General features: G+C 37.9%; 2 protein-coding genes across 7 annotated transcripts in view; both read left to right on the top strand.

Moving 5' to 3' along the window:
• The window catches only part of bms1 (BMS1 ribosome biogenesis factor), a 42,848-nt gene extending 34,007 nt beyond the window's left edge, over positions 1 to 8,841 (top strand). For all 3 annotated transcript variants that reach the window (XM_061908703.1, XM_061908702.1, XM_061908701.1), the window contains exons 20-23: positions 1,397 to 1,544; positions 1,703 to 1,878; positions 5,643 to 5,804; positions 8,455 to 8,841. In XM_061908703.1, the coding sequence (XP_061764687.1) occupies positions 1,397 to 1,544; positions 1,703 to 1,878; positions 5,643 to 5,804; positions 8,455 to 8,682 (714 nt within the window). In that variant the 3' untranslated portion in view covers positions 8,683 to 8,841. The remainder of the gene's footprint in view (positions 1 to 1,396; positions 1,545 to 1,702; positions 1,879 to 5,642; positions 5,805 to 8,454) is intronic.
• Positions 8,842 to 11,010: 2,169 nt separating this feature from the next.
• Positions 11,011 to 22,085, top strand: part of mtr (5-methyltetrahydrofolate-homocysteine methyltransferase) — a 75,509-nt gene continuing 64,434 nt past the window's right edge. For 3 of the 4 annotated variants that reach the window (XR_009807852.1, XR_009807853.1, XM_061908698.1), the window contains exons 1-5: positions 11,011 to 11,171; positions 15,929 to 16,140; positions 16,264 to 16,353; positions 21,428 to 21,497; positions 21,600 to 21,692. Coding sequence is in view for 2 of the 4 variants with exons in the window: in XM_061908698.1 (XP_061764682.1) it covers positions 11,129 to 11,171; positions 15,929 to 16,140; positions 16,264 to 16,353; positions 21,428 to 21,497; positions 21,600 to 21,692 (508 nt within the window). In the remaining 2 variants the exon portion in view is untranslated. Of the gene's footprint in view, positions 11,172 to 15,928; positions 16,141 to 16,258; positions 16,354 to 21,427; positions 21,498 to 21,599; positions 21,693 to 22,085 lie in introns of those variants that run through there. The other variant, XM_061908700.1, reaches the window with a different exon arrangement.

Genomic DNA, 22,085 nt, shown 5'->3' with positions numbered 1-22,085 from the left:
AAGTCAGCCGTGTAATTTTTGAGTCTCCGGCACTAAGCTTTGTATGGACTCATTGATCGTTTACAAAGTGAGTTCGGAGAGGAAGTGATGCCAGAAAGACCCCACCCACACAGGAAGTGATGCCAGAAAGACGCCACCCACACAGGAAGTGACGCCAGAAAGACAGCACCATAGTCACCTTCATAACAAAGATGGAGGCGGATCATGCAGACACACCCATGTTTCTCCTTCTTCTACATGTACAGATGCTTTTGGAAATCACAAATCAATACCTTAAGAGAAGGCAACGGGCGATTTCAGCTATTTCGGATAAAACACTTCTCAGACGGCAAGAGAACTTACAAATGTCCGGGTCAGCTATGAGTCTATTTACCGAAAAAAATGTCCCTGCCTCCTGTGGATGTGATACAGCCAGTGTGTGACTATAAGCCGGGGCAAGTTCCAGATGGCTAAACCGAATATCCGGTCGCATCGGTTTATCTTTTACAACCCTAATTCTAAGCATAAGACATAAATCACATTTGACGACTTAGAAAAAGGGCTGTATTTCCAGTGTATGTGCAGGTCATCTTGGAGCAGATTAAGTAGAAGCCGACACTTTTAACATGCTTAAACACACCAACCAAGCATGTGGACAATGTTTGTCAAGATTTTTCCCTTTTACGATTTAACTTGTTTAACTTCACTTTTCCCTTTTGAATTTATTTTCTTTAAATCACTGCCATCAAACGTACACTACAACTGTAAAGTACTCACAGCGCTTCATTTTTTCCACATTTTGTTGTTCCAAAATTGTATACTCAATACCCCATAACGACAATGCGAGAACTTTTTTCTGTTTTTTTTTTTTTTTTTTAGATATTTTTGCAAATTTATAAAAAATAAAAAAATAAACCAATCACATGGACACTTTGTCATGAAGCTCAAAAGTGAGTTCAGGATCATCCTGTTTCAACTGTGTTTTTGTTTGTTTTTGTTCAGTATATTTTGACAATACGCATGCAACTAGCGCTCTTTTTTGTGTACTATATCATTTATTTTGTATCATTAATTTATTGGAGTACCTCATAACCAGGAAATGACATAACAAAGTTAAAATGTCTCCTGTATTTTTATTTTTACATTAAGGTAGATTAGTTAACCATTAATATAAGCATAAGGACTTTGCTGCTCAGTTTGAGGTTTGTATTCATAACAGAGGTTGTTTTTTTTTCAAACTGAGAAATGCCTATTCCTTTGTGAGTCAATGCCACTTGTACAGTGGTGAAACAGTTAGAGTGAAAGCGAAACTTACTTTATCAAATGTGTTGCTGCAGTGCTTTCACATTGGAGTTATTCAGTCACTTTTCATTCACCAGTTTGTTTGTTTGTTGTAATTATCCCTTTTCTCACACAGGGCATGTTCAATACAGTGTTGGAGGTGGCCAAATTTGAAGGGGCCTCTATACGAACAGTGTCCGGGGTCAGAGGTCAAATTAAGAAAGCGCTGTCAACATCACAGGGTTCTTACAGAGCTACGTTTGAGGACCGACTGGTCATGAGTGGTGAGTTTGTCTTTATCCAAACATATCCTTACTGCATTTGTTACATATGTTTAGCTTTCATATTGTACATGACTGAATCCTGTATAATATTAAAAATGTTTTTCAAATACAGTTTATTTTTCTACAGACTTTGATTCATATGTGATTCTGTTGTGCAGATATTGTCTTCCTGCGCTCCTGGTATCCAGTGTCTGTTCCGCAGCTCTACAATCCTGTTACGTCTTTGTTGCTGCCTGTGGGTCACAAAGACAGCTGGTCAGGAATGCGAACCTTAGGGCAGCTCAAATATGACCTTGGAGTCCGTAACAAACCCAACACTGACTCTCTGTACAAGGTAAACGCAGTCTGTCAAATAAAAAAATATGAGAAAAACTTGTTTCTACATAGAATCACAAAGTAGAACGTTGGAAGACATCTGGCTTTTGCGGTAGAATGGGCAATCCACATTTTGAGAGTTGCAGTTCCAATCCCTGCTGACCTCTTTAGTTATCCATAAAGATTCCAATATATCAATTAAACACACCTCTGGTCGAGGTAGTATGTATTGGATAAGTGTTGGTATAATATTTGCTCCATAGTCTTCGAAGCCTTTTTCACATATCACATTGACTTGATTAAAAACAGAAAGAATCCGGCGCCGTTCCGCTGCCGTCCCGCTTCCTGTCAAAATCTGGTGTAAGGCTTTATCCATTGCTTGATTGTAAACATGTAAACTGTTTCTCAAATAGTGGGTCTGGGGGTCGTATTAAGGTGTCAGGAAGTCTCTAAGCAGCAGGGGAGATTGTCATTATTTGTGTCTACAATAGTGTTAATGTTTGAACGATACACAAGCCTAAGCTAAATCTAATCAACAGGTTCCTTGTTCTACCCATTAAAAGTAGTAAGTACACAAGAACACGTGTGTATAGAGCTAAAAGAGGCAAATAGATGTAGACGTTTTTGACCGTAACGAAAAGGAGAAAAAGATGTCCTCAGCGGTATACATAAAAAACTTAACTCACAAAGTGCGTTGTACAGGTAAATAAATATATATCAGTTTCCCCTACATGTACTGTAATTGATCACGGCGCAACAGCACAGCAAAATAAAAGCTGCCACACCTTAAAAATGTGGGTTTTTCACATGAAAACAAATTAGAGTAAAATATTGTATGAATTAGAGTTGTCCCGATACCCATTTTTTGGTACTCGTACCAAAATATATTGCAATACTTTTTAATATGTTTCAATATAAAGCAGACTGCGGGGGCGAAAATTGGCTTCATTTTAACAAAAAATCTTTTTATGTTTTTTATTGCACTGAAAGAAAAATTATAGAATATTAAAATATAAATTAAACACATTGGGCTTTTCTTGTTCCATTAAAAGAACAATTTTTAATTTTATATGTGACATATACCCTGCCATTTTTTAGGATTAGGTTAGAATATAATACAAAGCTTTATTGACAATATGCTTTATAGCAGTGGTCCACAACCTTAATTTTTATTTTTTATTAATTTTTTTTCTTTGTCATGAAAAAGGGAGGTTTTATGGGTTGGTGCACTGTTTGTAAGTGTATCTTGTGTTTTTTATGTTGATTGAATAAAAAAAAATAAAATAATAGTTTTAAAAATTAAAATTAATAAAGGCCCGTTGGTTGGGGACCACTTCTTTATAGTTACCGCTCTTGATCCATGCTTCAAGAAAAATATAATAATTTGTAAATACTAAAAAATACTATGGCTAAAAGTACACAGATATGACATGTAGCAGGTAAAATACACATTGTTAAAGACAAAACACAATTTTTTGGAATTTGTTACAAAATCCAGTCATTACACTTGCATTAGTTAACGTTACTTGGGCGGTTTGGACTCTGCTAATATTTGGCATCAAGCTAAACAGCTGTTATTACCTGTTCATTTGACTGCTTGTTGTTCAATTGTTTATCTTAGTTTGAAGCAAAAGTGGTAATACTTTAGTCATGCCACCTTTGACGGGGCATGTTTTAAAGCAGGGCTTGCAGCGCGTCATTTCTGTATTTAAAGCGTCCCTTAATTGATAGTTTTAATGCCCAAATACCTTCATATTGCGCTTCACACACCCTCTTTATTAACCAGTAGAATTGCCTTTATTTGCCATTTTTCCTGTCATCACTGTTTCTTCTTATGCGCGCTGAAACACTCAACATGGTCCTCTGTTCTGCACGTCACCACCGCACTGCAACATGCAGATGAAATACAGTACCGGTGTTTTTTAGAGGCAGTATAGTACAGTACCCTATTAGTGCCAGTATACAGTACAACCCTAGTATGAATGAATATATATAGCCTATTGTTTACACACTTTTGACTCGTGATGCACTGAAATTTCAGCCACCAAAAAAAACTATCTGAAAAGACTATGATCACCGAAACAGCACTGCAAAAACAAGATGTGATGATGTAAACAAGACGCATGCGATTGTATGAAGCAATGCCAGCATGTCTGCTATGCGGATGTACTTTGATATATCTAAGATATCTCCACGGACAGCGATGTACAAAACGACAAATCCTTGTCTCAAAGTTACGGATCTGACTTGCCAACTTCCCTTACCCACCATGTTCTAAAATGCCAGACACTGTACACCTTGGAGACCTGCTGAGTCTACTGCCTATGTTATGTTGTACAATAAGCTGCAACAATTGAAAAATAGAGCAAAACAGTACAAAAAACATACATGTTGATACTTATTACTAATAAAGATTTGTTTATATATATATGTATACCGAAGCCTTTTTAAAGATAATGCATCATCATTCTGCAAATGATATGATGTCATATTGACCACCCCCTAGCCACTCCGCTACCGCTACAAGTATATTAGCAATCTGTGGGAAACCCTGTATATCAAGTTCTCAATAGTGTCTCAGTACTACAGTAGATAAGTGGTTCTCAAACTTTTTAAACCAAGTACAACCTTGGAATAAACTTAGCTTTTCAATGCCCAACATTCATTAAAAACAATCCATGGGTTCTATTTAACAAGTATATTTAATATTTTGGGGCACTGTAACATCACAAACAGTTTGAACAGTAACACTTTGAAAATAGGAAAATAGAATACTGTATCTAAATGATTAATCAAATATTTGGCATACTACGAGATGGAGCCCGTGTACTACTAGTGGTACACGTACCACAGTTTGCGAATCACTGGAGTAGAGCATAGAATATCATGTATTAGAATGCCCACATAAATATGTCTGTTAATCTGCGACTCCACAAAAGGCCCATTGCAAAACAATGTCTATTAAGAAGCATCCCTAACTGCTTGCAAACTAATGTCTAAATGCATGAACCCTATGATTTGACCCTTTGGCATTGTTTATTATGAGTATCGTACATTGTAACATTTATTAGTCAGAAAAGAGGAAACTCATAGGTCGTCCTCTTGAAGGAAGATTGTGCGATAGCACTAGCACTGTATCACTCCTTCACATCTACATTTGAAAAACTTTTATCATAGAAACAATACACAAGACTGCAATGTAATCCACATCCGAGTCATTTAATTAATGCGATCGTTCCTCTGCAGATCAGAAATTGTAAACACGCGACCATGTACAGAGAGAAATTACACTCCATCGTGTCAATAAGATGAGGCTATGCTCTTTGTTTGATAAAATGACATGGTATCCAGTATATACCCATTTCATGCTGTAAAAGGTATTCTTCTTTTGTAAATCTGGCAGTATGTTGAATGTAAAATTACGTGGGGTGGGGGTAGAGGAAATATTGAAAACAGGATCTATAACATGCCAAAGGCACAAAACATATTCATGGTTCTCGTCCATGATGGCCTTTGCTTACTTTTTGATATTATATTTGTTAAATTAGAGTGTCATGCTAAAAATGTACACAGATCGGCAGGTCAGGCTTTACCATTCAAAGTTAATGTACAACTGTCTTTAAAGTCCTTGGACACAACCAACATACATATTGGGGAGATGTAGGTACAGTACTGTAGTGTATTAAAGTAAATACTTCTTATAACTTATATTTGTGTTTGACAATTTAACTACATTTTTGATGGAACTACAAGTAACTTGAGTTGTTTTTTTTTCTCCTTCAGTCTGTGGTTAGGAAACAAGCGCATTTCAATACCCTCCGTATCCACAAAGGCCTCCAGAAGTCTCTGCCTTTCAAGAGCAAACCCAAACTACAGCAACGCAAGGGGAAAAGACCCAGAGACCTCCAAAGGCCCAGCGTGATCAGGGAGCCTCATGAACGGAAGGTGAGTAAAACAAGTAGTATACTGTAGTCTAGGTCACTAAAGTGATGTGTGCTGGGCATTCAACATTGAAACCGTTTCCTAAGAAATACCAAAATCTGCAAAACTTAAAACCGACCACAGCAAGTCAATCACATGAGTGATTTGGCCAAGTTGTAACGGCAAGTTCCCTTGCTGATGAAAACATTTCATTTATCCAGGCTTGAGACTTACACAAGCCAGTGTTTAAATTAGGTGTGTCTAGATCCGATACTGATGTCGAATATCAGTCCCGATATTGACAAAAAAAAATTTTTGGCTTGCATCTAAAGTCTCCGATACTAGCAGTCCTGCAAGGTGTTTACTTGTGCAAAGCTGGAAAGCCATTTAACATCTAAATGACTTCCAATAAACAAACAAAGTTGTTCACAAAAAGTAAACAGGCTATAGGCTACTGTACACAACAGCTAAGCACAGTGTAAGCTAAGTTCCTTACTTGAACAATATTGCATTTTAAAACAGCACAATTCTCAATATAAACAAGTATCAAATAATTATACAGACCCCGTTTCCATATGAGATGGGAAATTGTGTTGGATGTAAATATAAACGGAATGCAATTATTTGCAAATCATTTTCCACCCATATTCAGTTGAATGCACTACAAAGACAAGGTATTTGATGTTCAAACTCATAAACATTTCTTTTTTGCAAATAATAATTAACTTACAATTTCATGGCTGCGACACGTGCCAAAGTAGTTGGGAAACGGCATGTTCACTACTGTGTTACATCACCTTTTCTTTTAACAACACTCAAAAAACCTTTGGGAACTGAGGAAACTAATTGTTGAAGCTTTGAAAGTGGAATTATTTACCATTCTTGCTTGATGTACAGCTTAAGTTCAATATTCCGGGGTCTTGTTGTCGTATTTTACGCTTCATAATGCGCCACACATTTTCGATGGGAGACATGTCTGGACTGCAGGCATGCCAGGAAAATACCCGCACTCTTTTACTACGAAGCCATGCTGTTGTAACACGTGCCTTGGCATTGTTTTGCTGAAATAAGCAGGGGCGTCCATGATAACGTTGCTTGGATGACAACATATGTTGCTCCAAAACCTGTATGAACCATTCAGAATTAATGGTGCCTTCACTGATGTGTAAGTTACCCATGCCTTGGGCACTAATACACCCCCATACCATCACCGATGCTGGCTTTTGAACTTTGCGCCTATAACAATCCGGATGGTTATTTTTCTCCTTGTTCCGGAGGACACCATGTCCACAGTTTCCAAATATAATTTGAAATGTGGACTCGTCGGACCACAGAACACTTTTCCACTTTGCATCAGTCCATCTTAGATGAGCTCGGGTCTAGCGAAGCCGGCGGCGTTCCTGGGTGTCGTTGATAAATAGCTTTCGCTTTGCATAGTAGAATTTTAACTTGCATTTAACGATGTAGCAACCAACTGTAGTTACTGACAGCGGTTTTATGAAGTGTTCCTGAGCCCATGTGGGGATATCCTTTACACACCGATGTCTGTTTTTGGTGCAGTACCGCCTGAGTGATCAAAGGTCCGTAATATCATCGCTTATGTGCAGTGATTTCTCGAGATTCTCTGAACCTTTTGATGATTTTACGGACCGTAGATGGTAAAATCCCTAAATTCCTTGCAATAGCGCGTTGCGAAATGTTCTAAAACTGTTCGACAATTTGCTCACAAATTGGTGACCCTCTCCCCATCCTTGTTTGTGAATTACTTAGCATTTCATGCAAGCTGCTTTTATACTCAATCATGGCACCCACCGGTTCCCAATTAGCCTGCACACCTGTGGGATGTTTCAAATAAGTGTTTGAGGAGCATTCCTCAACTTTATCAGTATTTATTGCCACCTTTCCCAATTTCTTTGTCACATGTTGCTGGCATCAAATTCTAAAGTTAATGATTATTTGCAAAAAAAAAAAGTATCAGTTTGAACATCAAATATGTTGTTTTTGTAGCATATTCAACTGAATATGGGTGGAAAATGATTTGCAAATCATTGTATTCCGTTTATATTTACATCTAACACAATTTCCCAAATCATATGGAAACAGGGTTTGTAGTTGCATATTACTTACATATGCAAATCCTATCATGCCCTTAATTTAACTAATTATTTTAATAACTTATTGTAACCACTGGTGTCACCAAAACACAGTAAGTCTGTGTAATTTTTCTTGGTCAAACTTTTTGGAATGTTCCAAATTACAATATAATAAAAGTATGTACCATGATTCCAGCTGATACCGTATTGAAATTATATTAGTATCGGCCAACACATAAGGCTCCAATATCTGTATCGTATCGTATCTTATCTTATCTTACCTTATCCCATCCATCTTGGGGTTGCGGGGTGGCTGCATTCGGGCAGAAGGCGGGCTTCACCCTGGACAAGTCGTATCTCATCGCAGGGCCTGAATATAAATGTATTATTCATTTTATTAGTATATTATAGTTAATTAACCTCAACAAAGATTCTAAGTTATTGACTATTGATTTAAAAACAATCTCCTTTGTACCTTAAGAACAGAGAATAAGCAAGGACAAGAAAAGTATTGTAGGCATAAATGTTTTTTCCACTGTGCAGAATTTTTTCTAACCCTTTTTTCGACTATTTTGCTTCAGGTGTCAGCTCTTCTCCATGCCCTTGGCACAATTCACCAGTATAAGACTAAGAAGGCCCGCACAGCACAACAGGCCAAACAAAAGGAGTTCCACCAACAGAAGGCAAAAGAAGACGAGGCCAAACTGAAGAGACAAAAAGAAGCCCGTAAAAAACTGTATCGTGTAATGGGTCAGAAGGACCAGAAGAAGCTAAAGTCCAGTCTGAAGGGAGCACCAGAGCTTGACTAATCTGCCAACTTTTCATTCATGTTCACTTCCTGACTAAGATACTCTCTCATCTGTGCACTGCCACAATGCAGAATATGTGACGCTTGCAGTGATTTTAAATTATGTTTTGTTGTCAACATTCTGTTGTAATAATCATAATAAACCGTAGTAACCACATAATATGTTAATGTCCATCCATCCATTTTTTACCACTTATTCCCTTTTTGGGGTCGCGGGGGGCGCTGGCCCTATCTCAGCTACAATCGGGCGGAAGGCGATTGTACACCCTGGACAAGTCGCCACCTCATCGCAGGGCCAACACAGATAGACAGACAACATTCACACTCACATTCACACACTAGGGCCAATTTAGTGTTGCCAATCAACCTATCTCCAGGTGCATGTCTTTGGAAGTGGGAGGAAGCCGGAGTACCCGGAGGGAACCCACTCATTCACGGGGAGAACATGCAAACTCCACACAGAAAGATCCCGAGCCTGGGATTGAACCCAGGACTGCAGGACCTTCGTATTGTGAGGCAGACGCACTAACCCCTCTTTCACCGTGAATGTTAATGTCTGCACTATAATTCACAGGGTGTGTCCCTTCCATGTTTATTATGCAAATGTGCACACAAACAACCAACCAGAATGTTTGCATTCAATCTATTTTGTATTATAACCTTAATATATGTATAGTATTTGAACTTGTTTTTACCTTATTTTAAAGGGGTTTGCAAAAATAAGGAGTATGCCTTTTTGGACTCCCTTCATTTGCAGTGTTTCAAAATGGTTAATTGACCAGGTGTGGTCCAGTCTTTTATCACTTCATAGCAAATGAGATACACCGTATTAATCTGGCTTTTTGTTTCATTCAAGCTACACATATAAAGTCTAAGGAAGTTGAAATGCAAGTGAAGAGGTCAACTCATCATAAAGCTGTTAAAACATAAATCTATAAAATATGTTTGGCACTTATAAAGTCTCTGACTGATTTAGGAAACAGTTTGGACTAGTTGCAATGTGACTTTACCAGGATTACCAAGTATTTTGATAAGTGGTTCTCAGACTTTTTGAACCAAGTACCACCATAATGACCAACATTAAAATACAGTAGCAGAGTAGGCCCGAGTATTCATCAAAAACAAATGGTAAATGGGTTGTACTTGTATAGCGCTTTTCTACCCCTTTTTAAGGAGCCCAAAGCGCTTTGACAGTATTTCCGCATTCGCCCATTCACACACTGACGGCGGGAGCTGCCATGCAAGGCAGGGGAGGTTTTATTTATGAAGTATAATTAATGTTTTTGGACAATAACATCACACACCGTTGGAACACTGTTTGATATATATATATATATATATATATATATATATATATATATACATATATACACACACACATACATACATACATATACATACACATATATGAAAAAAAATATATGTATACATATATACACCTATGAAAAAAAGATATATATATATAGGTTTATGCAGCCCTTTGAGACACTAGTGATTTAGGGCTATATAAGTAAACATTGATATATATATATATATATATATATATATATATATATATATATATATGTATGTATGTATAAATGTATACTGTATATATATAATACACTACTTTAAACAAATGATTCTTCCCTGTACCACGAGAGAGAGCATGCATACCACGGACTTTTCCAGGGTGTGCCCCGCCTTCCGCCTGAATGCTGCTGAGATAGGCTCCAGCACCACCCACGACCCCAAAAGGGACAAGCGGTGGGAATGGATGGATGCTTTACAGTATACAGATCATGGTACAATAAATCCTCAACTGCAGTATTTATGGTTCAGCATTCACTCCCTCTTATATTCAGGGATTATTTTTCTTTGTTTAAATGGTACATTATATATTTTTTTAACTGGTAACAAATAAAAAGAGGCTTGATGGCGCTATGAATCCAGCAGAGGGCGCTGTCTCAAGTCAACCCACAACATTTTCTATCAAGGTGACACTTTGACAGGATGTGATGAGTACTTTACGCATATAACTGTTTCTAAAATTTGTAAAAAATAAAATTTGTTTTGTCGTGGAAAGAAAAAAATATGGTTAATAGTCATTTTCAGAGCTTTTTTCGCCCTTTAATTGTTTTTTGTTGGTGTATATGTATTAATTTATAAACGTGTCTTTCTAATTTATGCCAGTGACACATATTATTCAACATTTGGGAATAGTTGTATGATTACAAAAAGAGTCCTTACCATTCACACATATGGTTGATTTAAAATATCCTTTATGCTTTAAATTATGTTTGTGGAGTAGTTTGTCGCTAAATCGTAATTTAATTTGAAGGATGCAAACAGGAAGTAGAAGACAGTAACTTTTCCGCTGGCCGTAGATTAAAAAATGCGGTATTAAAATAAGTCGTCTGCTAATATTACGAGCTGGGAGGCAGATTTCAAAATTTAGTCTCCTCAAGATGGCTCCGACTAACGTAGTACCGCGTTATTCTTCAGGAGCAGGTAGGTTTCAAACACGCGTTTAGCGGTTAGCTTTAGCATGCAACTAGTTAGAGCTCTCTAAAGTTAGTGATGACCAGCAGTCTTCAACCACATGGGCGAGTTATGGTTTCTACTATTGTAACATTTCATCTCAGTGTGTGGGACATTTTTCACACAGCCGGCTATGATGATGAAATAGAACACGTTTCATTACATCGGCAGTACGACAAGGAATATCAATATGTAACTTATCATACATACAGTGTATCAGGGATGCATTCACAATGCTACACTTTTTCCACGTGTTATTATGTTATGTCTTTTAAATTTTAAAGACATAATGACTTTGTCGAAAAAAAAAAAAGCTAATTGACAAATGTATTTGAACTAAAAGACTAAGATATCACATGTACATAAGTATTCACAGTCTTTGCTCAATACTTTATTGATGCACCTTTGGCAGCATTTACAGCCTCAAGTCTTTTTGATGCTTGGCACACCTATCTTTGGTAGTGGTGTGTCGTTCGCGAGTGATCGTACTGAACCGAATCACTTCATGAACTGATTCGTTCCTTTCTCAGTTCAGTTAGCTCCACCGCGACCATGCCGGTATGAGTGGAACTGGCGCATTCTGTGGCTCACTGAACCCTCGACGCAGCCAGCTACTCATCATGGGGGGAGGGTGAGGGATTGAGCGAACGATTCGTTCACCGCGGATTAACGACATGAATCACTCAGTGAACGACAACGCTCTCGCTCTCAGGACTCGCGAACCTACTGACACAGAGAACTGACTGTGTCGCGGATGAGGACGTCACATTGAGGATCTCGTTCAGTCACTGTGCGCGTCGTTCATTGGGTGCTGCGGGCTTGTGTCGTTCACGAACTGACACACACCGAGATCTGCCGCTGGGGAAGCTGTTCCTGACTGACTCATGATTCGCCGACCTGCACACATTTTTGTGTGTGTGTGGGGGGGGGAGGGGGTCGGTGAACACATTTTCTGAACGAAACAATTTAAGGAACTGATTCTAGTGATTCAGTACAGTCAAAAGAACTGCCGATCCCTTCACTAATCTTTGGGCAGTTTCTCTCTTTCCTCTTCGCAGCACCTCTCAAGCTCCATGAGGTTGTAATGGAAAATGTTGGTTTTCATAGTCCATCCATCCATCCATTTTCTACTGCTTTTTCCCTTTCGGGGTCGCAGGGGGTGCTGGAGCCTATCTCAGCTTCATTCGGGTGGAAGGTGGGGTAGACCCCGGACAAGTCGCCACCCCATCACAGGGCCAACACAGATAGACAGACAACATTCACACTCACATTCACACACTAGGGCCAATTTAGTGTTACCAATCAACCTATCCCCAGGTGCATGTTTTTGGCGGTGGGAGGAAGCCAGAGTACCTGGGGAGAACCCACGCATTCATGGGGAGAACATGCAAATTCCACACAGAAAGATCCCGAGCCTGGAATTGAACTCAGGACCTTCGTATTGTGAGGCACATGCACTAATCCCTGTACCACCGTGCTGCCGGTTTTCATAGTATTCCATTTGAAATAAACATGAAGAAAAACAGAAAATTGGACAAACTACACAACAATTTGTCCCCCAAGGGTTAACACTTACAAATTGCTGTAATAAATATATTTGTGTAATTATTTAAATTGTTGTATATAATAGAATGCCTTTTATTGTCACTATACACAGGTAAAATGAGATTAAAAGCAACTCCAGTATCAGTGCGACGGTCTACAAATAGGTCAAGAGTTCAACCCCTGTCGAGTCATACCAAAGACTATAAAAATGGGACCCATGCTTGGCACTCAGCATCAAGGGTTGGAATTGGGGGTTAATTCACCAAAAAAGGATTCCCGGGCACGGCCACTGCTGCTCACTGCTCCCCTCACCTGCCAGGGGGTGAGGGTGTTGGGTCAAATGCAGAGGACAATCAGTGTGTGTTCTGAATGTGTTTAAATATTATACAAGCATTCAGAGTATGGGTGGAAAGTAAAAATTGCACATAGAGAGGTGCTAAACTATGAAATCAGTGCCTATGAGAGTTCACAGTGGTTATGGCTTTAGGGAAAAAACTGTTCTTGAGTCTGTCTTAGACCTGATGACCCTGTAGCGCCTTCCTATATGTTATACCGGTATATGTTTTATTTACAGTATCTACTATGATAATAATATAAATATCCAACAAATGTAACACAGTGCCTTGTACTAATAAATAAATCAATATTTTAAGTTCTCAAATTTAATTCAAACTAGGGAGCAGCAAAAAAAGTATGTCCCCCAGGGGGGTAATGACAGAAAATAGGCAGGTCTTCAGTGATGTCGCAATAACAAGCTACATGTAATAATAATAATAATTGATTTTATTTATGGATGCCTTTCTCAGTACTCAAAGTCACCTTACAATAGATAAAAGATCAATCAGTCATGTGACAAATAATAAAAAATAAACACATATATATATATATATATATATATATATATATATATATATATATATATATATATATATATACTGTACATAATAAGAACAGTGCAAATGAGAAGTGACATGGAGGCGACGGATTAACATGAGTAAGCTAGTTTAAAATGATATGTTTTCAGGCGAGATTTGAATGTGGCTATGAAAGAGGAGATTCGAATGTCCAGGGGCGGAGAGTTCCAGAGGTAGGGGGCTGAGTGACTAAATGCTCTTGGCCCCACGGTAATCCGGCGTGTAGGTCGGAGGATGTGCTGGATTGAGGAAAAAGACCTGAGCGAACGGAAGGGTAAGATACGAAGGGGCAAGATTATTGATGGCCTTAAATGCGAGGAAAAGGATCTTGTCGTGAATGCTATATTTAATGATAAGCCAAAGGAGTTGCTTCAGGACAGGTTTTATGTGACTACTGGAGGAGGTTCTTGTAATGACACGGGCAGCGGAGTTTTGAAACAGTTGTAATTTATGGGTGGACTTGTCAGGTAAACCAAAGAGTAGAAAAATTACAGCAGTCCAAACGGGATGTGACCAGTTTGTGAACCAGAATTTCAGCGCTCCTGAGGGAGCGGGATGGGTGTAGGCGAGAGATATTGCGTAGATGGAAGTATGCTGACCGAGTGACATAATTGATATGGGACTTGAATTATAAGGTGCTATCCAGGATGACACCCAGACTCTTGAACTGGGGAGAGGGGGAAACTGATGAATTGTCAATGGAGATGAAAAAGTCATTTATTTTAGGGTGGAATTTGTACCAATAAGGATGTGTTCAGTTTTATCGCTATTTAGTTTGAGAAAGTTATGGGAGAACCAGAATCTGATTTCCTGAAGGCAATCAGAGAGGGAGGAGGGTGGGAGAGACCTGGTGGGTTTGGTGGATAGGTAGAGCTTGGTGTCTTCTGCATAGCAATTGAAATGAATATTATATTTACGGAACAATTGATCAAGAGAATGGAGGTTAGGTAGATGATAAACAGGAGGGGTCCTAGGACAAAACCTTGGTGTAGCTTAACTACATTTTCCAGTAGCTTAGCTACTTTTTTAATGAGTAGCATTTCTTGTAGCTTAGCTATTTTTAGACCCATGTAGTTTACATCGAAGCTACAAGCAACAACGAGAGAAAATGGACTGTGAATCCAGCATCCCCCCAAAAATTGAGAGAATACAATGACCTGTATAAATGAGAACATCCATACATATGGAGAAAATCCACGATTAGTTGGTGTTTGTATGATTAAAATTGGCTTAGGTTAGTGCAAAACATCACAGACTGGCCAATCAGAGGTAAGATAAGGCGGGTCATCAAAACTATAAGCAAAATCATAACAGACACACTCACGTCACATGACGACAAGGGAGTCAGAGACAGAAGGGCGTTTTAAGATGACAACTCAAAAAAAAAAAGCCTAATTGAAAATAGCAGAGGAATTCTCTCCTGCAGATTAGATTTTTACTTAAGTGATAAAAATGATGTGCAAGAAACCCACAATAATGTGTGTCCATAGCCATATTTAGACAAACGTATGCATTTAAGAAAACAATGTCCAAAACCTTAGTTTTTAGTTGTTTACTCTGTTAACCAAAATCATAAGTGTTCTCTTTGTCTAAGACACAAATTTAGGAACACACATCCAGGTGAGTTGAGTTCATTAAAAGGTTTACTGCATATAACAATTACCAACTGTTCCCAAACAACACACAAATCATAGTTTTTTTGTCAATATATAGATAAATGCTGTTCATTTACTGACGATAGAGAAAATGAATAAACTTTTAGGGGTGGTCTGAAGAAAAGGCAAATTAAATAAATACATACAGTAGGGTGCGGGGACCCCTAGAGGTAGTTGTAGGGTGTCTTCAGCTAAATGACATATAGTTATTAGTAATGGACCCTTATTGGGTTGATTTGTACACTCTCAGTTACATTAACATTGGTATTATACATGTGGGTCCATAGAAAAAAATGCCATGAAATGTAGCTTTCATGTAGCTTGCTACAATTTTCTGGGGATAGCTTCCCCTGTAGAATATCTACATTTAATGAAGAGTAACTTGTAGCTTCGTTTACACACTTTTCCAAGCAGCTTACCCATTACTGCAGAGCATATCCTGTAGTCTTATTAATAATCCAGTTCATGTCAAGAAGACATTTGTTTTTATGACAAAAACGTGTTTTACTTGTTTTTCAGGGGGTTGGTGTTCAATGTACGCTCTCTGATTATCTGTGTGTGTGGGGGGGTGTCTTCATAGATACATATCTTTATCATGTTTTTCTTTTTTTAGAGAGCAAATGTGTGCTCGAGTCAGAGTTGCGAGTTCAGTTGCTTCAAAAGATTATGATCCTGGATGGAGGTATGGGAACCATGATCCAACAGCAGGGACTTCAAGAGGAAGATTTCAGGGGACAGGAATTTCGAGAGCACAAGCTCTCTCTTAAAGGAAATAATGACCTGCTCAGTATCACACAGCCTGATGTCATCTACAAAATCCACAAGGTACATTATTGAAGCCAATAAATGTGTACCAACTGTAGCCACAATAGTCCTGCCATTTCAACAGAGTTTTTTTGTCAGTGTATGATGCATGTGTTCAACCTGTGCTGTGCTTTTTGAGTGAAGGAATATCTCCAAGCTGGTGCTGACATCATAGAGACCAACACATTCAGCAGCACATCCATCGCTCAGGCCGACTATGGACTGGAACACATGGTAGGGGTTTTGACAAAATTCATGTCTTGGCAGGAACAGAGGTCATGTACACGTAATTATATTTTGTCCTTTACAGTTGCACCTAAAATGATTCAACTCCTTATATTAATTGTGTTTACAATGCTTATAAAATAAGGTCCCTATTCTCCCGTGTGCATAAGGTGCTGGATTCTGGCCATGCAGCATTCTCCTTCTGGACTTACAGTATCTGTACTTGCCCACCTTTATCCAAGATATGCTCTGTGGGTGGAGCAATGCTTGTATGTGGACTTTTCCTGTCAAATTTGGCCTTTCGTGTATACCCCAAGAACCCACAATTAATAGTAATACCTTTTGTCCTTACGCACCTATGAGGCTGCAATAAGTTGGAAGGTAAAACATTATATTGCACTTGGCTTTTGGATGCATTGTGCGCCACATGTGATACAATGATGAAAGAAACATACAGAAAGCTCAATTTAGACGCCTGGAAACTAGGGATGTCCCGATACAACTTTTTCACTTCCGATACTATACCGATATTGTAGCCTTGAGTATTAGCCGATACCGATATCAATACGATATGATATAGGCACAAATCATACATACAGTATATTTATTCCTTATTTTGTTGTGTGGAATGTTAGAAAAGGCTTGATAAAGTGATGTTACTGTTACTGATGTTGTAGTGTTAAAACAGAAAACAATAGTCAGCAAGAGTAGGTATAGGAAAAACTGACCCATTTATTATTAACCAATTGGTTACAAATATTTAAACCTTTAACATAAGAGTATTACCTCAACAAATCCAATAAAAACAAAATGTTATATTTAAAGTGCAAAATAACCACTAATACCAACATGATTATACAATTGAATAGAGTCAGTTAAAAATAAATGAGAAGACCCTGAAAAATAACCTAAATAAATCCAATTAAAGTGCAAACAATTCAAGTTCACTTCAGTTATTTTTTTGCTGTCAGCATATGTTGGAAACAACTGTTGGCAGGGACAAAAACAACACAATATTGTCCACTGTCCAACTGGTCTAAGTTAAGAGTTCACAGCTCCAGTTTCACTGACTGTCTGTGCCCAAAACAATGTAGTATATACTCTTAGTTTTCATTGAAGAATAGTGTAAACACAATAAACATATTACTCTAATAACAAGAACATAAAACAAATAATAATCAGTCAGTGCTGACTACCCTTACTACTCCTCCTCCTTCTCCACTTTCTGCAGTCCGAGCATAATGTGGAGATTTTTTTTAACAAGATAAGCATTTCGGCATGCTGTGCTGTTTTGTCTACAATGTAGTGGCGGCTAGGAATAATGTAGCGAGGTTCGAGGTGTTCCATTAAGCGTTTAAACCCGACACTACTCACCACCGACAGGGGCTGGTCATCAAGCACAATAAACTGGGCTATCTTTTCTGTTATGGCCATTGCCTTTTTGCTGTCCCGTGGTAGTTTGTCACGTCTTGCAAAGCTTTTGGCCAGTGTGGGTTGCTAAAGCGAGCCAGAGGTTTGTTGCTTCGCCTTGCTGCTCTCGCGAAAATCCTCATGTTCTTTTTTGTGGTGTTTTTTCAAATGTGCGATGAGCTTGCTCGTATTGAACCTTCCCGGTTCTGTCCCTCTACGGGACACTTGCGCCTGACAAATGTTGCATTTAGCGGCAACGTCTTTGTCCGAGTTTACGTTAAAATACTTCCACACAGCCGACATCACTACACTTTGCCGCAAGCACACGCATTGTCATTGTTGTGATCACGTGGGCTGTGCATGCTGGATCAGAGACGCTCTTCTTCCGCGGCCGGCACCAACGTGTTTGAGTGTGATCAAACCAGAGTCACCTATTATAGAAGCGCTGCAGCGGCAAATGGACAGCTAATATCGGAGCGCTTATATCGGAGTTTTTAGATTCAGTCCGATAAAATCCGGTATTCACTTTTTTGGCTAATATCGGACTGATTTCCGATATCAATATCGGATCGGGACATCCCTACTGGAAACATACATTGAGATGAGGATAAAAGGGCCACAGTGACACTCGGTGATCACTGGGGGTGCTGGAGCTTATCCCAGCAAAATCAAAATGCACATTGTCGTCTCGTCTGGTTGAGTGGAAGAAAATAATATTGTGATTACGGTGGAAGGCAACCGTGCGTTTCAGCTGTGTTTGGATATTCTTCTTGAATTTACGGATATTAGGCTGGTGAGGCCCTCATTCAACTATGTTACTATTTAATAAAACAAATACATTAAAGGGAAACTACGCTTTTTTTTGTAATTTGTAATGACGATGGATGTATTTTTTTCAATGCATTCTAAATATTAAATTAATTTGATCAAAAGTCTGTCTACAATGGAGCCTATGGTAGGCCCTCTATTCTGCCTACAAAGCCAATAAAAAACATCCTAACACCTCCACTAAGGTTTATATACATGATGTAAGTATATATGTAATTTTGTATTGGGCACATTTATAATCAGATTTAATATTTACGTATTTGGATCATTTTAAGCATACGCAGCGCATTCGTTTCAAAAACGCATAACTTAGCTTTTTTTTTTTTACAACATCACTGATTATTAGTCACTGCAGACTTAGAGAGACAACAAACATAAAAAATAATTTACTGTACAATTTCTGCTGTCATTAGAATGCTCACTGCTAGGATATTCATATATTCCCATTTAAATGAAGAATGACTCATAATCCTCGTGAAACCAGGCTTCTTTTTGTTTCTTCCTCGTCATTTCCGGGTCTAAATTGGCTGTCAAAGTTTACCAACTTGTCGGAATATGTCCTCATTCTACCATCCAGGTGAAAGGCATGATTTATAATCTACAATAAAGTTTGATGAGCAAGGAAATGAGGGAGCAGCTAATCAGTCGATAATGTCAACATTGGCACGCAAGCTTGTGATCACGGCGCCGCTATAAATAGTTTGTCTGCGTTAGCGCTTATAATAATAATATCACTAATACTTGGTTAATATTCACGTCTCAAAATGTAAATGGAGTATGGTTGTCAGTTTTTGGATGTTTTTTATTGGATTTTATGGGTGAAATTGAGGACCTCCCATTGGCTCCGCTGGAAGCAGAGTTTTGTTAACGTTTATTTATGATTTAGAATGCATAAAAAAAACTGTGAACAAGAGGCAAAATTCCCCCCAAAAAGTGCAGTTACCCTTTACGGATGGCCGATATGGTCTAAAACCTATATCGTGCCTCCTGCAATAACGATATATATCCCATACATATTACTCGGTACATAAATGATAATGTAACAATTTCAAAAAGGGTTACATAGGTTCCTAATTTGGCTGCTGACATATGCATATGCATTTTTGATAAGATATTTTAATCAGAAACAAACATGATTGCAGTATGTTTTTTTTCTTACTATTGGCTTTGATTTAAATCGTTTGTTTTTTGCCCTGAACTGCACCGTATTTCGGAATTTTGCCTATTGTTCTCAATCATTATGAAAAACATGACGATGGGTGCATTTTTTTATGCATTTTAACTTGTAAATAAGTGTAAATAATATTATGATTACAGCGGAGCCTATTCCGCCCATAGAACCCAATAAAAAACATTCAAAAAGCGCCATCAATACTCATTTACATTTTGTGACTTGAATATTAACCAAATGTTAGTGATATTGTTATTATAAGCGCTAACAAAGACAAACTAGAGCGGCACCGTAATCACTAGCATGTGTGCCAATGTTGACATGATCAAATGATCAGCTGTTTCCTTGCTTACTTGCTTGTCAAATTTATTGTATATAATAAATCATGTCTCTCACCTGTATAGTAGAAGGAAGAACATGTAGTTCGATAAGTTTGTTCACTTTAACAGCCAAATTAGACCCGGAAATGGCACAAACGACACGAGAAAAACGCTTGGTTACACCATCCTTTTTTTCGCCAGGGAAAATGGGAATATATGAACATCCAAGCAGTTGGCATCCTAATGACAGCAGACATTGTCTAGTAAGTGATGTTTTATTATGTCTGTTGGCTCTCATGAAGTCTGCAGTGAGTAATATTTAGTGATGTTGTTGGAAAAAAAGAGAAGCTTGTGATGTTTTTTATATTAATGCTTATGCTTGAAATGAGCAAAATAAGTAAATATCAAATTTTAATATAGAATATATATATTAATATAGAATTTATTTTTAGAATGCACTAAAAAAAATTAATTTGTTGTCATGTCTTTCATAATGAATGTAAATGAGCGTGCGTGCGTGTGTATTAATCCGTATGTATGTATATATACTGTATGTATATACCAGTGTGTGTATATACACTGTGTGTGTGTGTGTGTGTGTGTGTGTGTGTGTACATATATATATATATTAGTACTATACTTTTTACATCATATATTTTTTAGTACTATACTTTTTAAATCAGATTAATCACCCTTTTGAAATACTCGCTTGCATGATTTAAATTAACTTAAAGACCACAATATTTTGACACAATTGCAATTTTACTATCAGAATGTCAAACAGTACCGGAACATTTTTTAAAATGTTTTACTTTAATGTATGTCATTTATTTGCTCAACATTCGGTCATCAAGCACACCAATCTTCATGTATAAATTGACCTAATAACTGACCATATGACAACCCATGCCACCTTTTACGTAACCAATTACGGTTAAGGTAAAGGAATATGTGCATTTAAAAATAATTTGCGTGATTAATCTGCATATCTACATGAATAATGTGATATTTTTTTGATTAATAACATAAGTTAACAGTTTTTTTTGACAGACCTAATATTTTTTATGTATGTGCGGAATGGTGGAGGGGAAGGTGTCGCTCAAAAAGTTAGTTATTAATATAGGTTGGACAAATAGCTGGCTTGAACTATGTTCAAGCCAGCTATTTGTTGATATAATTTGGTAGCAGTTTTGCTTCGCATTGGGAGTCCTATTTTCAAATGAATTTGTACTCTAGGTAACAAAATTATATTTTTAATGTAAAAATGAAAATTATTAAATGTTTGAAATTATTTCATTAAAAACACCCAGTGGTAAACTTTGTTGCATGCGTGTGTGTTTGTGTTTTTGTGCAGGCTTATCGTCTTAACAAGGAATCAGCAGCGCTAGCAAGAAGAGCAGCTGATGATGTCACCAAACAAAGTGGTTTGTTAAATTTGTTTTGCTACCACACAAAGCATTTTGTATTGATAAATGATTTCAGCAGATATATGTCTTGTAAACATAATAATCTGTATGTATTATCAGGATGTAAGCGGTATGTGGCGGGGGCTGTTGGCCCTACCAATAAAACTCTGTCTGTATCACCTTCTGTGGAGAGACCTGACATGAGAAACATCAGTAAGTTCACACTTATCAGTAACACATGTCTTATTGAATATTTAAGTGATAGGAATTTGAATGGTGCTGATTGATTTATCTAAATTTACATTTACATGGTGTGTGATTTAATGCAACAGTCCGGCTTTCTTTAGAAATGAGTGTTTGTCATCACAAATACAGTAGTTCATCATATATATACATATGATGAACTACTGTATCTGGGGCGGTATAGCTCGGTTGGTAGAGGGGCCGTGCTAGCAACTTGAGGGTTGCAGGTTCGATCCCCGCTTCAGCCATCCGAGTCACTGCCGTTGTGTCCTTGAGCAAAACACTTTACCCACCTGCTCCCAGTGCCACCCACACTGGTTTAAATGTAAAAATTAGATATTGGGTTTCACTATGTAAAGCGCT

The sequence above is a fragment of the Nerophis ophidion genome, linkage group LG08, assembly GCF_033978795.1.
Source record: "Nerophis ophidion isolate RoL-2023_Sa linkage group LG08, RoL_Noph_v1.0, whole genome shotgun sequence".
Lineage (NCBI taxonomy): Eukaryota > Metazoa > Chordata > Actinopteri > Syngnathiformes > Syngnathidae > Nerophis > Nerophis ophidion.
The sequence above is the reverse complement of the archived record's forward strand: the minus strand, read 5'-3'. Positions and strand labels throughout refer to the sequence as shown.